The sequence below is a fragment of the Gigantopelta aegis genome, unplaced genomic scaffold (assembly GCF_016097555.1).
Source record: "Gigantopelta aegis isolate Gae_Host unplaced genomic scaffold, Gae_host_genome scaffold72, whole genome shotgun sequence".
In the NCBI taxonomy this organism is placed as follows: domain Eukaryota; kingdom Metazoa; phylum Mollusca; class Gastropoda; order Neomphalida; family Peltospiridae; genus Gigantopelta; species Gigantopelta aegis.
In genome coordinates, this window is record NW_024537379.1 from 634,808 (window position 1) to 651,389 (window position 16,582).

A 16,582-nucleotide genomic window follows, 5' to 3' on the forward strand; every position below is an offset into this window, starting at 1 on the left:
CACATTTCCATTCACCTGAAGTGCTTTTTGGTAATCCTGGTAATCCTGATGTTTGTAAAACCACGAAATGCATTTTGTGTATTTCTTAAAATGCCGCGCGCACTCGAGAAAAAAAACGTTAATCAAGGGAGGTCCAATCTATTTTTAGAGGGATCTTCCTGTGTAAACGCCACAGACTTTGGTATACCACGTGACCGTTATCATTTTCGTTCGGTTTGTTTTCTCGAGCACGGTTCGCGCAATGAACATCCGATTTGTTGTCGTTTGCTTGTTGTTCATTTGTGAGATATTTCTTCACAGTTCGTGAAAATTTTCAGTAACAATAAAGTTCAGACAAGTAAGTGTCTCAATACAAAAAGTTACAAACCCTTAAAACCAATAATTTTGCTAAGTCTTACGATATCTGGAGAGGGGATACAACCAGGACAGAACAGTTGGAACATGTCCAGGAGAGGTGAAAGGAACGCACCCCAAGTCTGTGAAATTTGTCGTGACGTAGGCATTGTTGTGCTTCGAGCGACATCTACCGGTGACATCAGAATACTAACTTTAAAAATTATTTCAAGCAATTGGGACATGGGGATTCCCATGGTATTTATCGATATAAAACCTGCTTTTTCACTCCATTTGATACAAACGTGATCTAAGTGTGTTACAGGTTTGTAGATTAACCAAATTATAATTTATTTTCGCTGGATGGAACTAGGGTGTGCGGCTTTAAACAAAACAAAACCGACGAAATCTTAATAATAAGTGAACTCCTAGCTGATTGGCTAAGTGTAAAGATAACCAACCAATCGTGTTTCAATTAATAAAACGTATTCTAGGACGTTCATTGTGAACAGAATGGAATGGATTGTGGCGTTGTGGATTGGATTCAATAAACAATTAAAATGGCAGAGATAAAAAAATAAAAAAATATACAAGCGTGATTCCTTCAATTTAGGGGCGCGTTATTTCGCGCCCGTCAGGGCGAGTTGGCGGGGATTCACGGGCGTTATAGCGCTCGCGTCCGTCAAAAACGAAAGACTGCGGGTTATATAATATGGTGGTATGATATCGGTAGGGTAACGGGTTATATAATAAGGTTGTATTATATCGGTACGGTAACGGGTTATATAATATGGTTGTATTATATCGGTATGGTAACGGGTTATATAATATGGTTGTATTATATCGATACCGTAACGGGTGATACAATATGGTTGTATCATATCGGTACAGTATCGGGTTATATAATATGGTTGTATCATATCGGTACGGTAACAGGTTATATAATATGGTTGTATTATACTGATAGCATAATGGGTTATATAATATGGTTGTATTATATCGGTACGGCAAAGGGTTATATAATATGGTTGTATTGTATCGGTAAGGTAAGGGGTTATATAATATGGTTGTATTATATCGGTACGATAAGGGGTTATATAATATGATTGTATTATATCGGTACGGTAAAGGGTTATATAATATGGTTGTATTATATCGGTAAGGTAAGGTGTTATATAATATGGTTGTATTATATCGGTAAGGTAAGGTGTTATATAATATGGTTGTATTATATGGGTACGGTAAGGGTTGTATTATATCGGTACAATAAGGGGTTATATAACATGGTTGTATTGTATCGGTAAGGTAAGGGGTTATATAATATGGTTGTATTGTATCGGTAAGGTAAGGGGTTATATAATATGGTTGTATTATATCGGTACGGTAAGGGTTGTATAATATGGTTGTATTATATCGGTACGGTAAGGGTTGTATTATATCGGTAAGGTAAGGGGTTATATAATATGGTTGTATTATATCGGTAAGGTAAGGGGTTATATAATATGGTTGTATTATATCGGTAAGGTAAGGGATTATATAATAAGGTTGTATTATATCGGTACGGTAAGGGGTTATATAATATGGTTGTATTATATCGGTACAGTATCGGGTTATATAATATGGTTGTATCATATCGGTAAGGTAAGGGGTTATATAATATGGTTGTATTATATCGGTACGGTAAAGGGTTATATAATATGGTTGTATTATATCGGTGCGGTAACGGGTTATATAATATGATTGTATTATATCGGTACGGTAAGGGTTATATAATATGGTTGTATTATATCGGTAATGCAAGAGGTTATATAATATGGTTGTATTATATCGGTACGGTAACAGGTTATATAATATGGTTGTATTATATCGGTACGGTAAAGGGTTATATAATATGGTTGTATTATATCGGTTAGGTAAGGGGACCACGCGTTGTAACACGCGGACGTCCACGACGTGGCAAGTCGTTGGTGCGTCCTGTCGTTCGAAATCTTATGCGAAGATTTCGTATCGCTCAACTAGAACTCCCAACATGCCTTGCAACGTCTTCTGTCGACATGCCAGCATCAAGCATGCCAATCGCCCGTTCGCGTAAATTATTGGGTATTCTTGGCATACTAAAAATGCTACAATGTAAAAAACGTTAATTTTTTTACAAATGTTGAAGCATTTTCGTTCACTTGACAACAATGTCAGTAAGACAAGTAAAACAAATTGACCGAATACTACATGGGACATGTCGAACCAGCATGCACGTGCAAATTGAATTTTACGTTGTCGACGATTAACAGTGCAAAAATAATCGATAAAATTCATGAATCCTGATAATACAGCTCACGGCTAATACTACCTATATAATTTCATTACACAATGAATTCTTTAACACAACAAATACTATATGTACAAATCGGAAGTTTCTTTTTTTTGTTCAGTATATATATATATATATATATATATATATATATATATATATATATATATATATATATATATATATATATACTACTCAAAACAATTTAAGGGTCAGACGATATTTTCGACATTATTTTCTGAATGTCAATTATATTAGCTAGACCATAATGTCACGCATGGTATTGTTCCATTTTGACGAAAGTGGGTCTAAGCAACCCATACATGAATTAAAATCCACTGTCGACTAGTTCTAATGGCGAAAACATGCTTACATTTGCACGTAAATTAGGGCGAAAGCGAAAGGTCTGCTAAGTGCAAATAACTTGCTTTTTCACAAAGCGCTTCATTTGCACGCTTTGCACGTGTATTCCATGTTCCCAATGCTGAATTTCCGTATAATTGGAGCTTGCGTTCGTGTACGGTGCACACTCCAAATTCGACAATGTAGCGACGTCAACTGACTATCGAAGATCGAGGAAGGGCTATTGCTTGGCTTCAAGATGGCAATACGCCAAGAAATGTTGCTCTGAGACTTGGTGTCAGTCAGAGTGTCGTTGGCCGACTGTGGCAACGGTACCAAGCAACGAATTCTGTTCAAAATCGTCCACGTTCGGGAAGAGCACGAAGCACTACAAATAGAGAGGACCGCTACATCACCAATATGGCTCTACTTCAACGCACAACCACTGCACGCCGATTACGTGACAATCTGCGGACTGCGACTGGAACTCGAGGGTCTGATCAAACCATACACAATCATCTTGAGAGCCAATAATCCACGCTGCCGTCGCCAGGCTGTTCGACCAACACTCCTACAACGTCACAGAACGGCCAGACGTCACTGGTGCACGCTTCATCTGCGGGGGCAACGTGTTCAGTGGGGTCGAGTGATGTTCACTGATGAGTCCAGGTTTAGTCTCCAGTTCAACGACGGTCGGGTTCGTGTCTACAGACGTTCTGGGGAGCGCTTCGCTGGCGTTAACGTTAGACAACGTCACCGTTTCGGTGGTGGCAGCGTCATGGTGTGGGGCGGCATCTCTATCCACCACAGGACCCCCCTCTATGTGGTGGGTGGCAATCTGAATGGAATCCCCTATCTGAATGAGATTATCCGGCCGTTGGTTCTCCCAGGCCTTCAGCAGATTGGCGGCGGGGCAGTTCTGCAGGATGACAATGCCAGACCCCACCGCGCCAGGGTGGTAACGGACTTTCTCAGACAACAAGGTATCGCCAGGATGAATTGGCCAGCATATTCGCCTGACTTGGCCCCAACAGAGCACGCCTGGGACGAATTAGGCAGGAGAGTTCGGGATAACCATGCCCCTCCGGTCAACCTTCATGATCTGGGTCAACTTCTTATGGCAGAGTGGCAGGCCATTCCCCAAGAGTTCTTCAGACGTCTGATCAACAGCATGAGGCAACGATGTGTCGAGTGTATTCGCGCCAGGGGTGGATTCACACACTATTAAACGAATGTTCTAATGTGTAAAATCCATGTTTGACAACCTTCAACTTTGACAGCATGTCATGTGACTTTCTTGTATACAGTGACGTTTATTTGTGGGCTTTTTGTAAATATGGAACAATAAATACTTTTTTTGGTGTAGTTTACATCATCAATCTAATACACTCTGAAACTTATTTGGTTATAAATTTTTGACCCTTAAATTCTTTTTGAGTAGATATTTGTTTGATAAAATAAAACAGCATGTCTGGTCATTTCGTTTCTAAAAACAATCGTATTATTGTATATATAATAGAAGAATCTTATCTATTTTATTCTATTATATATACAATAATACATCTATTTATTAAGATATATGCATATAGGCCGGTGGGTTTGGAGCACTCTGGAGAGGTAGCACAGTATCTGATGTGACTGGTAACCGGTCGTTTCGCCCCTGTTATTAGATCGCCCGCGTCGTTTCGACCCGGATCCATTTGTACTGTTAACTGAGTCGGTTCGCACCCATGTAGGGTCGTTTCGCACTTTTTTTTACATTTTGTTAATAAAAACATTTATTTTGCATTTATATATGCATCGGGATTTTTTTTTTTTTTTTTTTTTTTTTTGGGGGGGGGGGGGGTTACACACTGTTGTCGATAACCAGAGTTTGGTCTAATACGCGGATGGTGTATACTAAAATTCGAGCAGATCTAATTAATTTTTCTTTTCAGGTTGAAAGATCTGCTAAAAAAAATAATCCCCTAAAACAGTGTCATACGTAGACGTAAACTGATTAATAAGTACATCTTAGCATGTACTATATTATCATAAAGAACAGGATTAAAAACAATTTTTTTTAACTGAAATGCCAAAATGTAATTGGCGAATACAGATTTAGATTGGCGAAAGAAATTGAAGATTGGGCGAGCACTGTATAATATCGGTACAGTAACGGGTATATAATATGGTTGTATTGTATTGGTACGGTAACGTGTTATATAATATGGTTGTATTGTATTGGTACGGTAACGTGTTATATAATATGGTTGTATTATATTGATAGGGTAACGTGTTATATAATATGATTGTATTGGTACGGTATCGGGTTATATAATATGGTTGTATTATATTGATACAGTAAGGGGTTATATAATATGGCTGTATTATATCTGTACGGTAACGGGTTATATAATATGGTTGTATTATATCGGTACGGTAACGGGTTATATAATATGGTTGTATTAGGCGTAGTAAAAAAAATTGTTTGGTTCCGGTTACCCGACCGTCCCTAAATTTTTGGTGCCGACCCTAAACTTTTTTTAACCTTTTCCCCACCCTTTTTTTTCCACCTGTTTTATTTAATAATCCATTAATATCAATCCTAATTTTCGTCGACTCTAAAAACAACAACTGCAGAGAGATGCCACGAGATCTGTCAGTCCAAGATCTCGTTACCAGAAGACCCGGAACACTTCGCGCAATTTTACTTCCGAAGAGTTCCAAATGAAAAGCTTCCGAGAGCCATTCGGAACTCCTCGTACATTTCCACGAAATATAAGCGTAGCGGAATGTGACGAGGTGTTCCGATTCCTTGAATGTCGTTTCATTTGAAATTGATTTAAATACATGTGTAATATTATTTGATTTGAATGAGCACATTTTTGACATTCTACTCTGTAAATGGAAGACGCCATTGACACCACATGCTCTCGGACGTGTTCTCGTACTCATTCGGAACTACTCGGAACTTGTGAATCCAATCTTCAAAATGTTACGCTAGTTTACTGTTAAAAAGCAGAATGATACAAATGTCCAGTCTATTTTGGTAGGGGAATTCCCTAAAACGTAATCGAACTTCTAGAAATACCGAGTTACGATTCAATGTTAAACATAAAGAGTAAACATGAAAATAGCCGATTATGCTGAAAAGATTACTTAAATTAAATATTTAGACATCAACTCTATGAATATTTTGCATTTGTTTGACAAATAACCCCTGTATTTATTATTAAATATGATATCCATGGCATTTGAAATGAACTGGTAGTACCCAAAACCTTAAGGAATTACAACTCTTTTCACATTTAATAGCGTCTGCAGTGCTGTAGTTGTGAGGGGGTGTAACCATGTTGTGGATCAGACCTTTAAAAGCAAAAATACGAACCTGTTTTACCTCTTTGTCAACAGTGCAAAGATACTGTGCAGTGTCCTTATGGACGACCAAAAGGGAAACTGTTTTCCTGAAAATAGTTGTTTTCTTTTGATATCTCTGCTATGAGGATAGTTAGTATGGAGATCTTTTTGTTAACTTATTTTGTTAATTTTTATTGACATCTTCGTTGTGTTCATGATGTACATTTTGTTACTGCAATACTGGCAATGAAATAGGCCGGGAAGATCAGTGTTGTTGCTGTAGTTGTGAGGGGGTGTAACCATGTTGTGGATCAGACCTTTGATATTAAAACTTTTTCCAAATGAACAAATTATAGTGTTATTTTAGTGTTATCGTCGTTTATAACCTTACCGTGTAGTATTAGACTTGGGTGGTGTTTACATTAATACCGATTGTGGTTTGACTAGGTTACGACATGGTTTTTTTTTATAGAAAATAATTAATGATTCTCATTAGAGTATGTATTGTCAGTTGCACTGTAACACAAAGAAAGAGCTTTTAATATATTAATCTGCTATACTATTCAGGAAATATTAGCTCGAAAATGGGGGGGGGGGGGGGGGGGGAACCTACCTACCTACCTACCCTATTTGTTTTTGGCATGTAACAGGAACCAAACAATTTTTTTTACTTGGCCTTATATTTGTACGGTAACGGGTTATATAATATGGCTGTATTAATATATCTGTACGGTAGCGGGTTATATAATATGGTTGTATTATATCGGTACGGTAACGGGTTATATAACATGGTTGTATTATATCGATACAGTAACGGGTTATATAATGTGGTTGTATTATATAGGTATGGTAACGGGTTATATAATATGGCTGTATTATATCTGTATGGTAATGGGTTTATATAATATGGTTGTGTTATATCGGTACAGTAACGGGTTATATAATATGGTTGTATTACATCGATACAGTAACGGGTTATATAATATGGTTGTATTATATCGATATCATATGTCAGCAGCCTAAGTAGAACAATTTAGCGAACACAAATTGGCGAATCTGTAGATTTCGGTATAGTCCGGGAGCCCAGAGAGGTTTAATTAGCATTGCGAGTACAAAAGGTCTGAGGCCTGGAATATGTAGATGTGGGCTGTGGAAACCCCAAACGGCCATTCTTAAGGGTCATCTACTGTACCAATCCGAGGGGCCGCCCCTCAAAATACCCAAAATTTTAAGTTTAATTAGCATGGTTGAGTACACCAATCAAACCTACACCAAAATGTTCTCTGTTGATGTACTAATTAAGATCCACCATTCTTAAGTGTCAGCTCCTGTACTTAGTCCACTTAAGAACGCCCCTAATTAGCACTAATGAGAAGTTTAATTAGCATGGTTGAGAACATCAACGAAACTGATGCCAAAATATTCTTTAGGGTACCCTGACTAAGGATCAGTGATTTTTAATTGTCAAAACCTGTACTGAATCCACTTAAGAACGGGTCAAAGGTCAAAATCCATCTAATTTCAGGTTAACCCTTTCCCGTTTTCATCTGGATAAGGGTTTCTGGCAGTTGTGTTTCTTCATGGAATATTGGTTGATAATATCCATTGTAAAAATCCCAACCAGTTGATGCAGTTGGATGTTGTTGGATATCAGTGAGATTGGCATTCACCCACATTTGTGCAACAAAGGATGCATGTTTCATATGAATGTTTAGCTCTGCCTTACATGGTGGAATGGCACTAGCATTTATGCCCTTCAGCTTCTCCAACGGATTCTTTGTCGTTGACTTTGGTCCATAACCCTTTTCAAATAACTTGTATCAAAAGGTATTGAGTGTTGTCTTGCTTGTATCCTTTGCTTCATAGATGCTAGCGGTAAATGTTTGCAGGGTATTTTGTGTGATATGACTGCTTCAATCGCCATATCTTCAAATGCTTTTTGTACCTTTATATTATTTTCCAGCTTAGCAGATGGTCTCAACTTTCCCTTGCAAACAAATGATCCAGTGTAGTCACTACCGGTGAATGCACGGAATCCTGGTAGTGCTGCACATATCTGAGGGCCAAGTATCAAACTCAAACTTTCTGCAGTGATACAACATGATGACTGCTTTGTCAGTACCTGACGCACGGATGACTATGTCTCCTTTTACCCCAGTCTTGTGAGTGTCATCAACTGCTTTTGCATGAAGGCACAAGGAGGCGGATACCAAGATATGCCTTCATGCAAAAGCAGTTGATGACACTCACAAGACTGGGGTAAAAGGAGATACTGACATAGCAGTCATCATGCTGTATGACTGCAGACAGTTTGATCGCCACTGTGGATTGATGTTGGTACAGCTGTCAAAAATAGCCACAGATATACCAATATAATCACTATTTACCAGATACTTGTCCCTCAGATATGTGCAGCACTACCAGGATTCCATGCATTCACCGGTAGTGACTACACTGTATCATTTGTTCGCAAGGGAAAGTTGAGACCATCTGCTAAGCTGGAAAAGAATACCGAGGTACAAAAAGCATTTGAAGATATGGCGATTGATGCAGAACTCAGTCATATCATACAAAACACCCTGCAAACATTTACCGCTAGCATCTATGGAACAAAGGATACAAGCAAGACAACACCTAATGCCTTTCAATACAAGATATTTGAAAAGGGTTATGGACCAAAGTCAACGACCAAAAATCCGTTGGAGAAGCTGAAGGCCATAATTGCAAGTGCCATTCCACCATGTGAAGCAGAGCTAACCATGCATATCAAACATGCATCCTTTGTTTCACAAATGTGGGTGAATGCCGATCTCACTGATACAACTGCCAGAAACCCTCATTCCAGATGAAAACGGGATCGTTGATGATGACAGCATCGAAGAGGATGACATGACAGTATCATCTGATGATGAGGTAGTCCTTTTTGAGGATGAAGATTAAGGAAGGTGAAAGTTGTTTAGGAAGGCAATGGAATAGAACCAGACTGGAACTTAAGTTCTGTTTTGATCAATAATTTTCTTTCTGTCTGGTGACTAATCAGAAAAATGAACCTTGAGTTGAATTTTGATCACATCAATAACTTAGTTTAGATTTAGGGACACACTTTTCGTTTTGACCTAGTCGTGGAGTTCGACTGCATTTAGTATAATCATATACTCACATTCTTTATTCATGCTGTGGATTTGGAGAAATCCCATTTTTATTTCATGTGTTTTGGCACAATCGAAAGTATATCGTGTGGATTGCAGCTTGGGACAGAATTATCCAAAATTAATTATTCAAATGAGTGGCCATTACATCACCCAGAACCATCACCTATGGACCCTGTGAACTAGCTTGTATCTTAAGGTTGGTATACCAGGCTTTTCACTGTTCAACTAATAGTACACACAGAATTTCACTAGACACTGGTGAAAACAATGGAACAAGTACGTATAACTATTACAACAGTTCATACAAAAAGTATCACTGCTATAACACTCACACTGAGAATTAAAAGCAATGAGAAGATCAAGTAAATGTAATCTTTCATTGTTCAAATGTGGAAGTAGTCATATTATCATATTCATATAATATTACAATCAAATAGAAAACTATTTAGTTATATTAATCATACATTTTCATTTCACGCTCATTGCATTTAAAGTGGACTAACTACAGGAGTTGACATTAAGAATGATGGATCTTGTTTACCATACCAACAGAGAACATATTAATGTTTTGATGTACTCGTAAATGCTAATAAACCTAATATTGGCCAAATTGTTACCTTTGACCTTAAGTGAATTCAGTACAGAAGTTGATATTTAAAAATCATTGATCCTTAGTGGGGGTACCCTAAGGAATATTTTGGCATCAGTTCCGTTGATGTACTCAGTCATGCCAATTATTCTTCTAATTAGCGCTAATTAGTGGCAGTCTTAAGTGGATTAAGTACAGGAGTTGACACTTAAGAATGGTGGAGGATCTTAATTTGTACGTCAACAGAGAAAATTTTAACGTTAGTTTCGTTGATGTGTTCGATCGTGCTAATTAAACCTGAAATTGGATGGATTTTGACTTTTGACCCGTTCTTAAGTGGATTCAGTACAGGTTTTGACACTTAAGAATCACTGATCCTTAGTCAGGGTACCCTAAAGAATATTTTGGCATCAGTTTCGTTGATGTACTCAACCATGCTAATTAAACTTCTAATTAGTGCTAATTAGGGGCGTTCTTAAGTGGACTAAGTACAGGAGCTGACACTTAAGAATGGTGGATCTTAATTAGTACATCAACAGAGAACATTTTGGTGTAGGTTCAGTGTTCGAGATTAACGGTATCCCGATATCCCGGGGATACCAGAATTTAATTTTGGATACCAGACTTCAAGAACCCAGTATCCTACCGGGATACCATATAATACTAAATTCTCAGGTGGGATACCAGATTTTGAAATGTTAGTATCCAACTGGGATACTCCCCAAAATTTTAATCTCGAACACTGAGGTTTGATTGGTGTACTCAACCATGCTAATTAAACTTAACATTTTGGGTATTTTGATGGGCGGCCCTCAGATTGGTACAGGAGATGACACTTAAGAATGGCCGTTTGGGGGTCCCACAGCCCACACCTACATATTCCAGGCCTCAGACCTTTTGTACTCGCAATGCTAATTAAACCTCTCTGGGCTCCCGGTTTAGTAATTACGATTGAGCTGCTGATTACTAAAATATTACCAACAACTCGAGGATTTTGCTCTTGTTTTAATTTTTTATGTTGGAGAATCCGAGGAATCCCTACGGGAACGTTTGTGAACTTCGGCCACATATTTATTGCCGCCCCCCCCCCCCCCCCCCCCCCACCCCTCGGATTTTCTGGATCCGCCACTGTCAACAGCATATTCAGACATAGATCTTTAAATGTATTCAGCGATCATGTTTCCAAATCGGTCGTTTTACATCAGTTAAACTTTTAAAAAAATATGGGACTTAAGTTCTGTTTTGATCAATAATTTTCTTTCTGTCTGGTGACTAATCAGAAAAATGAACCTTGAGTTGAATTTTGATCACATCAATAACTTAGTTTAGATTTAGGGACACACTTTTCGTTTTGACCTAGTCGTGGAGTTCGACTGCATTTAGTATAATCATATACTCACATTCTTTATTCATGCTGTGGATTTGGATTAATCCCATTTTTATTTCATGTGTTTTGGCACAATCGAAAGTATATCGTGTGGCTTGCAGCTTGGGACAGAATTATCCAAAATTAATTATTCAAATGAGTGGCCATTACATCACCCAGAACCATCGCCTATGGACCCTGTGAACTAGCTTGTATCTTAAGTTTGGTATACCAGGCTTTTCACTGTTCAACTAATAGTACACACAGAATTTCACTAGACACTGGTGAAAACAATGGAACAAGTACGTATAACTATTACAACAGTTCATACAAAAAGTATCACTGCTATAACACACACTGAGAATTAAAAGCAATGAGAAGATCAAGTAAATGTAATCTTTCATTGTTCAAATGGGGAAGTAGTCATATTATCATATCAAGGGCGTTTGCCTTACCACCCCACCACCCCCACCCCCACCCCGACCCCATCCCCGCCAAACACACACATACCTACATGTCGGCGCACCCCACCCGGAACTCCAACTGTTTTTAATTATTCTCAGGGATAAAGCTTTGTAAATTTTACATCGTTAATATTTAATATTGAAAGATACGGTTAGAATCCCTGACTGTCGCTCCACACCCCGCCCCAACAATTGAAAAACAAGAAAAAAGAAGAGAGAAGGCACGTAAAATAAAACCTGAACTAAAAACTAGGTCATATCATGACATATGACCGGACAGTTGTTTTGTGAATGACCGCGACGTGAATGCCCTGTGTAAACTTCTAACAATACTCACGTGCAGCTATAAAGAGAACATCTACTCCGAGTTTTATCTTCTTCAACATCCTAGTGTCCATTTTAAGGGGAAACCTTTCTTCGCCTTCGTCCGGGTGTATTTTTACTCAACACTGACAAATTCCCAGGTATCTATCGTCAATCCCACCAACGATGGCTCACGACTTTACCCGAAGTCTACCTCGTGCCCAATCGTGCGCATTCTCACCAGATCGGCCGTCTCACCTGACATACCGGTAGCTGTCAAAACTAGTGACGTTTGAGCTATATAGCCTGGCTAAATGACAGTCAGTAGGATTAACTGTGCACAGACTGAGATGAAAGCGACTAGGCTACGGTGTCGTCTCGCCTGATATTTTATTCGTCGACTCATAACATTATACATTGATCACGCTTCGAAACCGGTCAGGTATGGTTTGTTTATTTATTGTACCAATGAGAGTTTATGAAGCGTGACGTATACGTAGCCTAGGGGTAGGGCCTTCGGCCCAGAAACAATATGGTGTATGAAAGGAAATAGGCCTGCGGCGGGGGGGGGGGGGGGGGTCATAGACGTAGGCTTACGGACTCACATTTGTGTAGGGGATAGGCAGGGTTTTGTCCGAATATAAATCGAAAATGCCCGAATCTGCATAACAAAATTTATTCATATTAGCATTGTTACCAAACAGCTATATAGGTTTGCAAATGAATAACTGAATGATGGAAATACATGGTAAAAAGGCCTGAGGTTAGCACCTTTTTTATGCACCATTTTTGACCGAATTTGAGGTTTTGCTCCAGCACTAGGAGGGAAGTTGACCTTCCCCCCCCCTCCCCCGCACCCTGTCTCGTACGCTTATGGCGGGATGGTTAAGGGGGGGGAGGGGGGGGGGCGTGGATTGTTGTGGACGTATTTTCTTCTGTTAAAATCTATCTTAGATTGATATATCTGTCAGGATGAATTTCGTTTATTGAAAGTAGGAAATTGTATTTTAGAACATCAAGTATTCACACATTTTAGTTAGAGGATTCCCCAAAGCCGTGGGCTTCCGCAGCAATTTCCCCTGGGGCGGGGATGTGAGGGCAAGACATGCTACCACATAATACAGTAACCTAGTTGTAAAGCGCTCGCCTGGTACGCGATCGGTCTAGGATCGATCCCCGTCGGTACGCCCGTTGGACTATTTCTCGTTCCAGCCAGTGCAGCAAGTCTGGTATATCAAAGGCCGTGGTATGTCTGTTGACAGGGCCGGATTTAGACCGGGGGGGGGGGGGGGGGGGGGGGGGGGGGCGGGGAGGCACTTCAGGTGCGGGGGACCCTTTACATAGAAATTAAATTACATGACATATACAAAAATTAACTAATTATTATTTTTTTTTTTTTTTTATAAAGGAAGTCCTTTGTCTGGGGGCCCCTCTAGCAGTCGGGCTCGGGTCAATTGCCCCTTTTGCCCCCTTATAATTCAGGCACTGTCTGTTGGATTGATAATATAAAAGGCCCCTCGATACTGATGTGGCAGGCATTCGCAGACACAAATGAATGAATGGATGAATAGTTTACGATGTAATGGCACAAAAGCACGCATCGCGCTATTGGGTGTCAAACGAGGGCAATGCCTTCTTTTCTTTTTGGGGGGCGAGACGTAGCCCAGTGGTACAGCGCTCGCTTGATGCGCGGTCGGTTTGGGATCGATCCCCGTCAGTGGCCCCATTGCGCTATTTCTCGCTCCAGCCAGTGCACCACGACTGGTACATCAAATACCGTGGTATGTGCTATCCTGTCTATGGGATGGTGCATATAAAAGATCCCTTGCTGCTAATCGAAAAGAGTAGCCCATGAAGTGGCGACACCGGGTTTCCTCTTTCAATATTTGTGTGGTCCTTAACCATATGTCTGACACCATATATTATTAATATAACCGTAAATAAAATTTGTTGAGTGCGTCGTTAAATAAAACATTTTCTTCTTCCTTTTTCTTTTCTTGTTTTTTTTTTTTTTTTGCGAGTTGGGGGGGGGGGGGGGGGGAGCTGACAGATCGAAATTTTAGTGGGAGGGAACAGGGAAGGAACATTATTTTTTTTTCTTCTGAAATACAGTTGTACCACATGATACATGCTGATAAATGCATGCTTTAATATGAAATACGAGTTACTATTTGTATGCATATGTATACACTGAATATGTGAAAACAATTCATGTACTAAATTGGTAAATTAGTGAATTAAATGAAATAATTACAAACATTGATCGCAGTGTATGATCCAGTCAAATAATGTTTTTAAAATTACAGTCGCAAATTGTATTGACCTCGGTGGCGCAGTGGTTAAGCCATCGGACTACAGAGTGCTAGGTACAGGGTTCGCAGCCCAGTACCGTCACCAACCCAGAGGTAGGTGTAAGGCCACTACACCCTCTTCTCTTGCACTAACCACTAACCAACTAACAAGTAATCCACTGTTCTGGACATCCCAGCCCAGATAGCTGAGGTGTGTGCCCAGGACAGCGTACTTGAACCGTAATTGGATATAAGCACGAAAATAAGTTGAAATGAAATAAATGCTATCGATCATTTTACAATGTATTGTTCTCAAATTACGTTCTGTGTGTGTGTGTGTGTGTGCGCGCGCGCGCACGCGTGTGTGTATGTGTATGTGTGCGTGTGTGTATTTATTGGCGGACACAAGCCACATTTAAAAAAAACTTTTATTTATATAGAATAAGAAGAAAAAGAAAAGAAAAAACCTTCAAAAAAACGTACATTTTCGTCAACGAGAAGCGGGGCGTATTGTAGCCCAGTGGTAAAGCGCTCGCCTGATGCGCGGTCGATCTAGGATCGATTTCCACCGGTGGTCTATTTCTCATTCCAGCCAGTGCACCACGACTGGTAAATCAAGTGTTGTGGTATGTGCTATCCTGTCAAAATTACAAAATGTCTAACATCCAATATCCGATGGTTAATAAATCAACGTACTTTAGTGGTGTCGTTAACAAAATAAACGTTGTTAACACAAGGTGGTATGTGCTGTCCTGTCAGCGGGAAAATGCATATAAAAGATCCCTTGTTACTAATGGAAACAAGTGTTTCACACTCCCAAGAACCGATGGTTAATTAACAAATATAATGTAGTAGTGTCGTTAAACAAAACAAACGTTTTCGATGCGGGATGCAGCAACTCAGTGCTAGTTCACCCCAGAGGTGCGGTAAATCGATTGCTATGGATGGACTCTGGTGTTTTCCCGTTCCAACCAATGCCCGCACCCAGTGTTTCAAAAGCCGTAGTATGTACGGCCCTGTCTACGGGAAACAACATGCCATGTAAAAACCAACAACAACAAAAACAAAACCTCCCCCCCAAAAAAACCCAACAAAAAACCAACAAAAAACCCACCAACCAACCTTGGTACTTTATTGCTAGCAGACTGGTATATCAAAGGTCGTGGTATGTGCTCTCTTGTATGTCGGATGGTGCATATGAAAGATCCCTTGATACATTAAAAGCAAATGTAGCGGGTTTCCTCTGATGACTGTAATAAAACTCTTAGATTCCAAATCTGGTTTGTCGTCGTGCCGCTCTCATATATCCCGTCAGTGGGCTCATTGGGCCATTTCTCGTTCCAGCCAGTGCACCACAACTGGTACATCAAAGGCCGTGGTATGTGCTATCCTGTCGATGGGATGGTGCATATAAAAAATCCCTTGCTGCTAATCGGAAAAAGAGTAGCCCATGAAGTGGCGACAGCAGGTTTCCTCCCTCAATATCTGTGTGGTCCTTAACCATATGTCCGACGCCATATGACCGTAAATAAAATGTGTTGAGTGCGTCGTTAAAGAAAACATTTCCTTCCTTCCTTCCTTTCATATATCATGTAGCCCAGTGGTAAAACGTTCGCTTGATGCGCGATCGGTTTGGGATCGATCCCCGTCGGTGGACCCATTGGGCTATTTCTCGCTTCAGCCAGTGAACCACGACTGGTATATCAAAGGCCGTGGTATGTTTTCCTCTCTCAGTATATGTGTGGTCCTGAACCATATGTCTGACGCCATATAACCGTAAATAAAATGTGTTGAGTGCGTCGTTAAATAATAATAAAAAAATGTCCTTCCTTCCTTTCCATATAATCCTATTTTGTACGTGTATTCTTAATTGCGAAAAAAAGCGAAAGAATTGTCGATTTCAGGAACCAATTTGCGAAAGATTTGTACATGTATCTTGATTTTTTAGTAATCCAAATGCTTTATTGAAGGCGGGGCGTAGCCCAGTAGGAAAAGACTGATATATCAAAGGCCGTGGTATGTGCTATCCTGTCTGTTGGATGGTGCATATAAAAGATCCCTTGCTACTAATGAAAAAATGTAGCGGGTTTCATCT

General features: G+C 39.7%; 1 protein-coding gene across 1 annotated transcript in view; it reads right to left on the bottom strand.

The window, feature by feature from the left end:
- The window catches only part of LOC121367243 (phospholipid phosphatase 1-like), a 28,752-nt gene extending 16,387 nt beyond the window's left edge, over nucleotides 1-12,365 (bottom strand). Inside the window, exon 1 of the mRNA XM_041491352.1 lies at nucleotides 12,231-12,365. Coding sequence (XP_041347286.1) covers nucleotides 12,231-12,291 — 61 coding nt within the window. The 5' untranslated portion in view covers nucleotides 12,292-12,365. The remainder of the gene's footprint in view (nucleotides 1-12,230) is intronic.
- Between the last annotated feature and the right edge of the window lie 4,217 nt (nucleotides 12,366-16,582).